An 11,581-nucleotide genomic window follows, 5' to 3' on the forward strand; every position below is an offset into this window, starting at 1 on the left:
CTCATTATGCCAAGTGTTCTAAGGCTACATTGAGGTCGGTGTAAAATGTAGCAGCAGGAATCTTCCAATTCCTGTTGCGGCTGCCGGTCACTATAATGACAGGCCGCCGGCAGCCATTTCGCAGCTGTCCGCACATCACCACAGGTAAGTCGCTTGCTGTGCAGAGTCACAAATGGCTGGGGCCGCTGCTGACCTGTCATAGCAAATGGGGCTGGTAGCTGCACTTAGCCACTGCAAGAATCAGAAGATTCCTGCCGCTACAAATTTCCACCAGCCTTATTCTCAACCGCTGTAAGTGTAGCCTAATGCCTCGTACACACAGCAGTTTTCCCATCGGGAAGCTTTTGGCCAGGAAAATTGGCTGTGTGTATGCTCAATGGCGGTTTTCTCACCGCGATTCGCGGCAGTATTTCCCAGCAGTTTTCCTATGGGAAACACTGCGGTGGAGCTCTTGCCACAGTTTTTCCAATGAAAAAACCTCTGGTGTGTGCAGGGGGAAAGTTACTGAGCAAGTTCTCGGGACTCCTGGCAGACTTTACCGCTGGGAATCCCGATCGTGTGTACAGGGCTTTACAGACCTTTGATGATTGGGGTGGGGGCAGAGAAAGGAGAAGAAAAGTTTCAGAACAATATGCCTCTGAAGTATACAAATGAAATTTCAGATTTGACGTTCTCATTCATTGCTGTGAAATGACTTTGAGCATAAGGGGAAAATATATAAAATAAAAATGGCACACTCCAAATTCTTAAAGTTATTTATTATCCAGAATGTACTGGCACCTCTTGTGGCAAGGGACCCAAACCCTGTATATTGCCACATAGAAACAGGACTTGATGACAAAGAGGAATTTGCAAGACAAAAAATTATTCACATGGCGAACAGGATGAGGAAAGCAACCATGAGACAGAACAGACCCATAGCTTCAGAAAGGGCAAAACCCAGGATGGCATAGGAGAATAGCTGCTGTTTAAGGGATGGATTCCTGCAGAAAAGTGGGGAAGAAAATAAAATACAAGTTAGATTATGTTATGCTTCGATTGCAAACAAAATATGTACAGTATAAGTGGAAAACAACATACCTGGCATATCCAATAATGAGACTTCCAAATACTGTACCAATACCAGCTCCAGAACCAGCCACACCTACAGTGGCAGCTCCAGCGCCAATGAATTTAGCAGCAGTATCAATGTCTCGGCACACTGCACTGGTCTGAACCCCTCGTGATGGAACCAGTGCCACCTCCTGTGACTAAAAGAGAAACACAGGTCATTAATACACCACACATACTAGTAACTCTCTGGGTTTAAAAGCATTTACTACCTTACTCAAAACACCAATCAAGTCAGCCATCTAATGCTACTAGTCTCCCACTGGCTGAGACAATCAACCACCTCCAGTGACAACAATGAAGAACAGCAAAATCTTCCCCTCTGCCAAAGAAATGTCTCACAACGTATGGGATGGGTTTAAAAGAAGCAGCTATACACCAGATCTGGGCTCTGCTTTGGAATTGGTATGTACGAGTCAATCTCACAGGTGTGCATCCATGCGACACCAGAGACAAAGCACTGTGTACAAAAAAAAAAAAAAAGGGGGGGGCGGACATAAAGAGATGGAGATATACACACAGATTTTACATTATTGCTTTTCATAGGTTGAACTTTGTTTTTGTATATAGTCAGTAAATGCAATCAAAAACAAATCAAAGTGCAACCTATGAAAATCAATAAGGTAAAGTGAATTTTTTTTTTATACACACACACCTTTTTTTTTTAAAGCATGATTAGCCCCTCCATTAGTATAAAACCACCCTCTTTTCTTGTTATATATGCACAGCCCGTATATTTCCAATTGATGCACGATTATTAATGGTATTACAGTGCATATTGTAGCGATTGCTGACTCGCATATATACAACCTTACATATTTAGCCTAAAGCACAGCACTGATCTTTTATATGTTATGCAGTTCATTGTCCTTCATGCATCTTTAAAGCGGTACACATCATATTTTGATCCGCATTGGTGCAAGTTAGAATGTCTTATATTCTTGTTGTCAGTGGAACTGCCCCCACTTCCTGTGCAGTCATTTGGAGGTACTGCAAAGGCTCACCACACAGACAGTAATTTGATGCTGAAAGAATGTCGAACCCATTCTGCCTGAAACTAAAGAACTGAAAAGTCTGGGCCAGAATTCCACTTTATTGGGAGTGAGTTCCGGCATGGCTGGCACAGTTGTACCAGGGTAGCTTTGTCCCTAAGTGTTACGATTTTTATTGCTAGTCTGTTGCAGATTTTCCCTCAATTACTACCTGGCAAAATAGCGATCAGTGGAACAGGAAGGGAAGGAATGTTTCCCACCATTTGGCATCCAGGAGATAGATTTGGATGTCAAAGGCTCCCACAGGCCACAAATAAAATTCATGCAGCAAATGACACACAAGACCGAACGCACCTACGCATATGGTGATAAATACATGCACTGTGGCGGTAGGGAAAAAAAAATAAAGAAGGTCAAGTGTGTTTTTGGTGCATGTATGCCATTTGGACCCATAGGAAACACACATTACAATATGCAGCATGAATAGGTGTAAAAGTACCCTAAAAAAAAAATATATATATATATATATATATATATATATATTCTCATCTAAGTACATGTTCTTCCGCTAAAAATACATACTATGACATGCCAATAATAGTCCATAGGGCGTTTACCTGCTCTGTCCTGAATACAGGGCGGCTCAGCAGGCTACTGGAAAGTGGTCGGGAAAGAAGACAAGCACCATTCCTCATCTGGATAAAGAAAGATAAAAACATTACATGAAAAACCTATCAAGTCTGCTCGTCATAGTGTAAAGTAACAGTATCATTAAAGTGTTAAAATTACACATCACTTGCCATCAAGCATTAACCCCCTGCCAACCGTCTACCACATATTTACTGTTGCAGGACAACTATATTGTACAAAATCATGTACCTGTACGTGATTTCATGCAATAGACACTGGGGGATGGGGACTGCACGTGCCGTAGTAGGAGCAATCACATGCTGATTGGCATTCCCTGTGTCCAATCAGTGGGACCCAATGTCCGCTGGCCACCCACGATCATTCCCAGGAGAAGCAGAACAGCAATCTGCCTACATAAACAAGGAAGATCACCATTCTGACAGGGAAGAAGATACAAATCTTGTGTTTCTGCTAACCAGGAACACCGATCTCTGTCTTCAGCCAGTCGGAGCAACCCCCGCACCCCCCCAGTTAGCAAGCACCCCCTAGGGACACACTTAACCCTTTTGATCGCTCCCGATCTTAACCCCTTCCCTGCCAGTGTCATTAGTACACAACTGTGCATATATTTAGCATGGTATTAGTGTCACTGATCCCCCCCAAAGAAGCTTTGAGAGTGTCAGATGTCCGATTTGTCTGCTGCAGTGCTGGCTGGATAAATTCTGCAGTGTTTAGAGATATACTGTCAGCCCAGATTTAGCTAGATGCAGCAAAGTTGATTGAACGGCACTTCACTGTACAGATGGACAATGATTCAAAACACTGCAAAAGCAACCCAGGAGCTTTTAAAAGGAAAAAAGTGGAAAATTCTATAATGGCCGAGTCAATCGCCTGATCTCAACCCAATTGAGCATGCATTTTTACTTGAAGGCAAAAACTAAAAGGCAGAAAGACCCACAAAGAACAACTGCAGTTAGAGCCCGGCAAAGCATCAGAAAGGAGGAAACCCAGTCTTTGGTAATGTCCAAGGGCTCCAGACTTCAGGCAGTCATTGCCAGTAAAGGATTCAACAAAACATAAAAATTAATGTTTAATGATTACATTCGTTTGAGCCCCTGAAAATGTGTGTAAAAATGGGTGCAGTTCCTAAAATGTGTACTTGATATTTATGTTCAACCCCTTGAATCAAAGCTGAAATTTTGAGCTTCAAATTCATTTGGATGGTTTCGTTTTAATTTTATTCTGTGGTATACAGAGTCAAAAGTATAAAAATTGTGCAGAATTTATACAATACAAAGCTACACTTTATTATTAGTCTTGTGCCATTATGAAATGTGCCATGTGATGGTTTGATGATATTTTCCACTATTTGAATTTACAAACCCATTCAGACAACTTACCAAAATTGGGTTGGACATAAGTTTGGCGCAGGCGTACATGTTGCTGGTTAAGGTGGACAGACAGGGGATACAAGAATGCCACACAGGTGATACTGTAAAAGGAACAAAAAAAAAAAAAATGCATTAATTATTACTATAACCACCTTTACCTAGAGCATATTTCAATTTCTTTCCCAATTTGGATACAAAAAAATAAATAAAAAATGGAATCTTTTAAACCTGCCCCTTTCTGCCTCATTGGTCTATTAGGGGTGATGTGTCTACTCCGTCTCATAAGAGAAAAATGTAAATAAGAAGGCAAAAGGTTTGTGAATATAAAACACTTGTATGTACACACACAAAAAAATTATATAAGTAATCACAATCTTCGTTCTCAGCTGTATAAGGGGCAAAGAGAGGTGGGGTGGAGAAACCGCATTACACAGATCTTCCCAGTGAATGGCTGTTTTGGAGGGGGGTCAGCACAAATATTGGCTATTGAAAGACAGGCAGGCTGTTCTCCCAGCACATCCAGAAAACTGACCAGGCTGGGAGGGATGTGCTCATGCCTAGCATGGTAATTTTGAAATGGGAAAGAAGAGGGACTGGCAGGATCACCAGCCATTTCCCCACAAAGGAGGCAATACGAATTCCGCGGCTCGGAAGGAAGAGGGGCCAGAAGATTGACACTGCCTACACAGGGGACAGCGCTGGATTATTTTGCAGGCAAGTGTCACATAATGGGCTAGTATGTTATGCATACTAGCCCATTATGCTTTTCATTTGCAGGCAGCAAAAGAGGAAGTAAAACCCATCGGGGTTTACTTCCTCTTTAAAGCAGAGTTCCACCCTAAAGTGGAACTCCCGCTGATCAGAACCCTCCGGTGTCACATTTGACACCTTTCAGGGGGGAGGGTGCAGATACCTGTCTAAAGACAGGTATTTGCACCCACTTCTGGCCAGTCTCGGGCAGACTGCGGGCAATGACGTCACCCCCCCCCCCCCCCCCATTGTGTTCTGGGAACATTCGGCTCCCAGTACACAATCGGCAGGCGTAGCACGACTCGCGCATGCGCCGAAGGGAACCGGGCAGTGAAGCCGGAGCGCTTCACTTCCTGGTTCCCTCACTGAGGATGGCGGTGGGGGGGCGGCAGCAGAGTGATGAGCGATCGCTTGTCCTCTGCCGCGAACGGCGCTGGACTCCAGGACAGGCAAGTGTCCTTATATTAAGTCAGCAGCTGCAGTGTTTGTAGCTGCGGGCTTTTAATATTTTTTTTTCAGCGGACATCCGCTTTAAGAGCCAGCTCACACCATGAATTGCACCAAACCAATGCAGTGCATTCCTGTGCAATCCAGAAGCAGTGCAGATTCAGCCCAATTATTTAAACTGGCTGAAATTGTGCCAGACTGTAGCAAGGTAGTATTTGCACTACTTTACATAACATAGCAGCTGGATCGTATGGTATTTCTCACTTCCCTGCAGGCAAATTGCCTGCGTTTTCTGTATGGTTTGCATTGCGCCAATACACGCTGCAGATTACAAGTGCAGTGTGTTTTGAACGCAGTGTCAGAAATGCACATGGAACGCAGGTTTCTCGCAGCTTGCATTTTGGTGCTAACTGACCTCAAAAGGGTCAGTCACACCAAGATAGAGGATAAAAAGTTCAAACTGTACACCAAGTCAAAACATTACGTTTTAGATATAATGGGCAATGAAGAAACCCTGAGTTGTTTATTTTTACGGCCTTTAGCCTGTTGAGAAGATTTCTCTTTGTGACCCGTCCCAGAGACGCAACAGGAATTAGGAGGAAATCTCTCCAAAATGAGGGGAAGTCCCTCTTAGAAGGATGTCACCGGAACAGGCTCTCCCATTGGAAGATTGCTTCTCACCTTCTGTTTCAGTGGCCGTTCTATAAAGTTTGACTTGTCATTATCTTCGGTATAGAAAATGATGGCAAGGACAAAGAGGGTGAATCTCCCAGCAGAGGCACCGACAGCAGCTGTAACCCTTCTCTACTACACAAATACAAGGGAAAACTTTCTGGCTTTACAAAAACCTTAAAGGGGTTGTAAAGGCAGAAGGTTGTTTTATCTAAATGCATTAAGATAAAAGCCCATCTGTCCACGGGAGTGTCTGCCATTCAAGATTCTCCTTCCACATTAGATGACACTGCGCCATTGGCTCCCACTGCAGTCAAAGTCAGCTAGCCTATCAGGAGAGGGGGGCGGGGCACGGTGTATGAATGGACACAGGGAGCTGTGACTTGGGTGCCCCCATAAGCTGCTTGCTGTACAGGAGGGAGGGGCCAGGAGCACATAAGAGGGTTTCGAGAAGAGGGGGATCTGGGCCACTCTGCAAAACCACTGCAACAGAGCGGGCAAGTATAACAAACTACCCCTTTTGTCCACTGAAAAGCCGATCGTGTGTATGAGGCTTAAACCCCTAGACATAACAAGTGCATAACCCGTGCAGGGCAGGGGCCTTTAACCACTTCGTTACCGAGCCTGTTTTTCAGATTCAGTGTTTACGAGACTAAAACCGTTTTTTTTCCTAGAATATTACTTAAAACCCCCAAACATTATATATATATTTTTTTCTAACACCCTAGAGAATAAAATGGCAGTCATTGCAATACTTTTTGTCACACCGTATTTGCGCAGCGGTCTTACAAGCGCACTTTTTTGGAAAAAATTCACTTTTTTAAATTAAAAAATAACACAACAATAAATTTGGCCCAATTTTTTTATATATTGTGAAAGATAATGTTACGCCGAGTAAAATGATACCCAACATGTCACGCTTAAAAATTGCGCCCGCTCGTGGCATGGCGTCAAACTTTTACCCTTAAAAATCTTGATAGGCGACGTTTAAAAAATTCTACAGGCTGCATTTTTTGAGTTACAGAGTAGGCCTAAGGCTAAAATTATTGCTCTCGCTCTAACGATCGCGGCGATACCTCACTTGTGTGGTTTGAATACCGTTTTCATATGTCGGCGCTACTCGCGTATACGTTCGCTTCTACGCGCGAGCTCGTCGGGACGGGGCGCTTTTCGCATTTATTTTTAATTTTACAATTTTTAACACTGAAATAAAAAAAAATAAAAAAATTATCACTTTTATTCCTATTACAAGGAATGTAAACATCCCTTGTAATAGAAAAAAAGCATGACAGGTCCTCTTAAATATGAGATCTGGGGTCAAAAAGACCTCAGATCTCATATTTGGGCTTAAATGCAAAAAAAAAAAAAAAAAATTTGGAAATGTCATTTTTTCAAATGACAAAAAAAAAAAAATGTCTCTTTAAGAGGCTGGGCGGGACTGACGTTTTGACGTCACTTCCGCCCAGCAGAGCTATGGGGGAAGGGCGAAGGAGATTTTTCCTTCAGTCTCGTCCCCGCTCAGCTGCCGGATGGTCGCGATCCCCTCCGCCGCTACCGACGGCTCCGGTAAGCGGCGGAGGGTGCGGGACAGCGGCGGGAGGGGGGGGGGGCCTCTCCCGCCACCGATAACGGCGATCTCGCCGCGGAGACCGCCGTTATCGTGTACAGGACCGTCGGCACTAAAGATGGATACCTCAGTTGTGGCAGCAGCTGCTGCCGTTACTGAGATATCCATCTTTAAAAACAGGACGTCATTTGACTATGGGCCAGTAACCAAGTGGTTAATGACCCACCACACCAAGTGACAGCTTTTGGTCTTGTAATTCCAAGCATCAGTGGGGTGCTAGGAAAACAATTGAATGGCAACTGTCTGCAGAGGATGCATCCAGGGGCAGATACGCTGAACATGCAAAACGCAGGTAATGTATGCACAGTGGGACATGTGGCATTTTTAGGCCCCTTTTAGATAGCGTTAACGGACACGTCTATTGACATAGGCCGCTGCATAGAGGGCAGTCTGATCAGGCCGTCCAAAGAAGAAAACTGGATGGTGCCTTACACAGTGCAGTATTCTGCGATTACCTACACCGCACAAAAAATTTTTAATGTGCATGTCAAGCAAAGGACTTCCCCCCCCCCCCCCTCAGTTCTGCATTGAGTGGGCAAGGATTAGAACTCCTGCTGGGCTTCTAAACTTGGATAGTGGTATGGAAGAGTTTTCTCTTCACTTCCTGCCCGGCTGATGTTTTTCCAGACAGGAAGTGAGGGAAATTTCAAAAGCAAGAAATCTTCTCCTCCACAGCTGATGTCACATTTAAATTCAGTGTAGCTGCGCGGGGCTCCACCCACACCACTTCATTTATCCACAGGGATCTGTGAATGAAAAAGACAAGTCTAATGGACTGCGAGGGCACTCATGAGCTCCCTTTCAGTCCACCGACACCTTCTCCAGCAGAAAGCCTGTACAGAGATAAAGGCAGAAAGCTGGAGAACGTATCTGCAGGAGCCTGACATTGCACCCGCAAACTACTTATGGGTGCAATGCTTTGCTCCTGTAGAAAAATTCAAGTTAGACTTACCGGTAACTTGTTTTCCAGTAGTCTTTCAGGACAGCATGTAGGAGGAGCCACTTAGGTGCTGTCCTAAAAGGCGATTAGGGAAAAATGCATATTTTTTCCTGCAAAAAATTGTGCATTCATTATATTTCCCTGAAAGGTGAACTTAGCCTTTAACATCTAAAAAGCCATATTATCCCGCTACAACAGCATGCATCGCATGTGGCTGCAGGGAATGAGACTTTAGTTCCGCTTTATGACCCCTTTTCTCACTGGGGCGTTTTTCAAGCGATTTAGCGTTAAAAAGCACCTGAAAGAAGCTGCATCCGCAACCCCAATGTGAAAGCCTGAGTGCTTTCACACTAAAGCACCTGAAAAATGCCCCAGTGTAAAACAGGTCTTCGCTTTAAAAAAAAAAAAAAGCACCTGTAAAGCGCTACAATGGCAGGGCGTCAAAAAAAGTCCTGCAAGTAGCTTCTTTGCAGTGCTTTAGGAGCGTTGAATACACCTCTCCTAAAGCCCCCTTCCAATTGAGGCGCTTTAACAGCAAAGCGCCTGAAAAACACCCCAGTGTGAAAGGGGTCTTAGCGGCGCTTTACCAGTGTTTTTCAGGCGCTGGCAGTGTAAAAGGGCCCTGAAAGCACTCAGGCTTTCACATTGAGATTGCAGATGAGGTTTCTTTCAGGCACTTTACAGTCGCTTCTTTTTAATGAAAAAGCATCTGAAAAACACCCCAGTGTGAAAGGGGTCTAAGGTGGTGCAGTTCAGGGGTATGGAGATTAAAGTGGTTGTATACACCTTTTTCTAAATTTTTACCTACCCGCATTTCCAGCACTGTGTTAAAAATGCACTAGGTATGTGGTCTGCTGCGGGTGTCGATATAATCCCAACTCCCCAAACACAGATCACAAATGCCTGCAGTACCATGTGATCTAGTTGCAGTGATTTTTTGAAGAGTAGTGCACTCTTAGCTCAAATGAATGAGCTGGAAAAAAATAAAATAAATCACACTGCAGCAAGTCGCACAGGAAGACAGACCGCGCTCCTGTGCCATTCAGGTGTGAACTGGCTCTAACTGTACACCCGTCTGAGGGTCATGTTTTGCCTGCAAAGGATACACAAGTGTTCCGTACATCTCTGTGCAGGTAGTCCTGTTCATTTCCATTGGGATGCAGCGGCTGCACAGACATGGCCACTGCTCTCAATTTGACCTCTGTCAAAGTCTCCAAATGCAGACAGTGAGTTTAGGGACATGCACAGAGGTCAAATTGAGAGCAGTGGCCACATCTGTGCAGCCGCTGCATCCCAATGGAAATTAACAGGACTACCTGCACAGAGATGTACGGAACACTTGTGTATCCTTTGCAGGCAAAACATGACCCTCAGACGGGTGTACAGTTAGAGCCAGTTCACACCTGAATGGCACAGGAGAATCTAATGGCTGGTAACACCACTGGGTATGCAGGCCACAAGACGCGTCTATACTTTTCAGATCCCCTCTCGCCATACACAGAACCCAGGGAGGTGGGGGGGCGCAGAGGGCAGGCATGAGGAGGGCTAGGGAAAGCACAGGGGGCAAGGAGGGCACGCGTAAAAGCACAGGACAAGGAGGGCACTGGCACAGGGCAAGGAGGCACAGAGGGCAGGCGTAAAAGCACAGGACAAGGAGGGCACTGGCACGGGGCACAGAGGGCAGTTACAATCAGGGCAGGCATAAAAGCACAGGACAAGGAGGGCACAGGGCAAGGAGGCACAGAGGGCAGTTACAAGCAGGGCAGGCGTAAAAGCACAGGACAAGGAGGGCAGGCACAGGGCAAGGAGGCACAGAGGGCAGGCATAAAAGCACAGGACAAGGAGGGCACTGGCACAGGGCAAGGAGGCACAGAGGGCAGGCATAAAAGCACAGGACAAGGAGGGCACTGACACAGGGCAAGGAGGCACAGAGGGCAGGCATAAAAGCACAGGACAAGGAGGGCACTGGCACAGGGCAAGGAGGCACAGAGGGCAGGCATAAAAGCACAGGACAAGGAGGGTACTGGCACAGGGCTGAAATTATTACACAGGATTTATATAGCGCCAGTTTGCACAGCGCTTTACATCAGGGAAGACAGTACAGTCACAATACAGGAGGGATCAGAGGGCCCTTCTCGTTAGAGCTTACAATCTAGAAATAGGGGACAATGTGAAGGCAGCCACGGGGCGAGGAGGGCACAGGGCAAGGAGGGTAGAGGGCACAGGGCAAGTGCAAGGATGGCTGGCACAGGAAACAACGTGAGGGCAGCCGCAGGGCGAGGAGGGCTGACACTCCAGGATGAATGGGCCCCTCCCAGGCCGGCTCCATGCAGCACTACACGGACAGGATCCTGGGTTCGGCTCATCATAATCCGTACAATGACCCTCCATCCCTCATCACTGATCTCCCCCACCACACTCCTGCCCGCTGATCACCTCCAGCCAGGGACGGGCACAAGGTCACGCTCTATGCACTCACCCCCGGAGCCCACCCGCACTAATCCCTCCATAGACACCACATCCCGCACACCTACACCCGTCCCAGCCGCCAGGCTCCCCTCCCAGCCCCCCGTTCTCACGCTGTCCGTACGCGAACACACATCCACACTGCAACGCCGGGCCTCACCTTGGCGGGGAGAGAATGAAGAAGGGTGACGGGTACTGAGCAAGCGCAGATCCTCCTATTTGACAGCAAGCAATGCGCCTGCGCTCTAAAGCCCAGACTGGACAAGAGCGGCTCCATAACGCGAGGAAGGGCAGCGGCGCCCTCTGCTGGTTGGAAGAATCCAGATCCTGCAATGAAAGTAAATTCAGTGACACCAGGCTGACAGTGTGACCTTCAGGAATGACATTGTTTCTGTACAGGTGACTTTGTTGCAAGGCTTTATTCTTAATTTTATACAGCAACCCAAATTATATTTTTATAATTTTTTCCCCACAAATAGAGCTTTCTTTTGGTGGTATTTGATCATCTCTGCGGTTTTTATTTTTTGCACTATAAACAAAAAAAGACAGAAAATTT

General features: G+C 45.9%; 1 protein-coding gene across 2 annotated transcripts; it reads right to left on the reverse strand.

The window, feature by feature from the left end:
• Window positions 1-737: 737 nt before the first annotated feature.
• On the reverse strand, window positions 738-11,292 carry ATP5MC2 (ATP synthase membrane subunit c locus 2). Of its 2 annotated transcripts, none has more exons than XM_040340721.1 (5): window positions 11,186-11,292; window positions 4,133-4,224; window positions 2,720-2,797; window positions 1,081-1,250; window positions 738-983 (listed from the first exon to the last, which is right to left on the reverse strand). In XM_040340721.1, the coding sequence occupies exons 2-5, from the start codon at window positions 4,169-4,171 to the stop codon at window positions 869-871; spliced, it is 402 nt and encodes a 133-aa protein (XP_040196655.1). In that variant the 5' UTR covers window positions 4,172-4,224; window positions 11,186-11,292; the 3' UTR covers window positions 738-868. The 2 variants fall into 2 exon arrangements, with proteins under 2 accessions (XP_040196655.1, XP_040196656.1); XM_040340722.1 differs by having other exon boundaries at window positions 11,139-11,228.
• Window positions 11,293-11,581: the final 289 nt, after the last annotated feature.

This window comes from Rana temporaria, chromosome 2 (assembly GCF_905171775.1).
Source record: "Rana temporaria chromosome 2, aRanTem1.1, whole genome shotgun sequence".
NCBI classification, from domain to species: domain Eukaryota; kingdom Metazoa; phylum Chordata; class Amphibia; order Anura; family Ranidae; genus Rana; species Rana temporaria.

Coding starts and splice junctions, on each gene's coding strand:
- ATP5MC2 (XM_040340721.1), bottom strand. CDS start 4,171: ATGTACGCCTGCGCCAAACTTATGTCCAACCCAATTTTG. Junction 2,798..4,132: donor TTATGTCCAACCCAATTTTG/GTAAGTTGTCTG, acceptor TTCTTTATCCAG/ATGAGGAATGGTGCTTGTCT. Junction 984..1,080: donor CTCATTATTGGATATGCCAG/GTATGTTGTTTT, acceptor ACTTTTCTGCAG/GAATCCATCCCTTAAACAGC.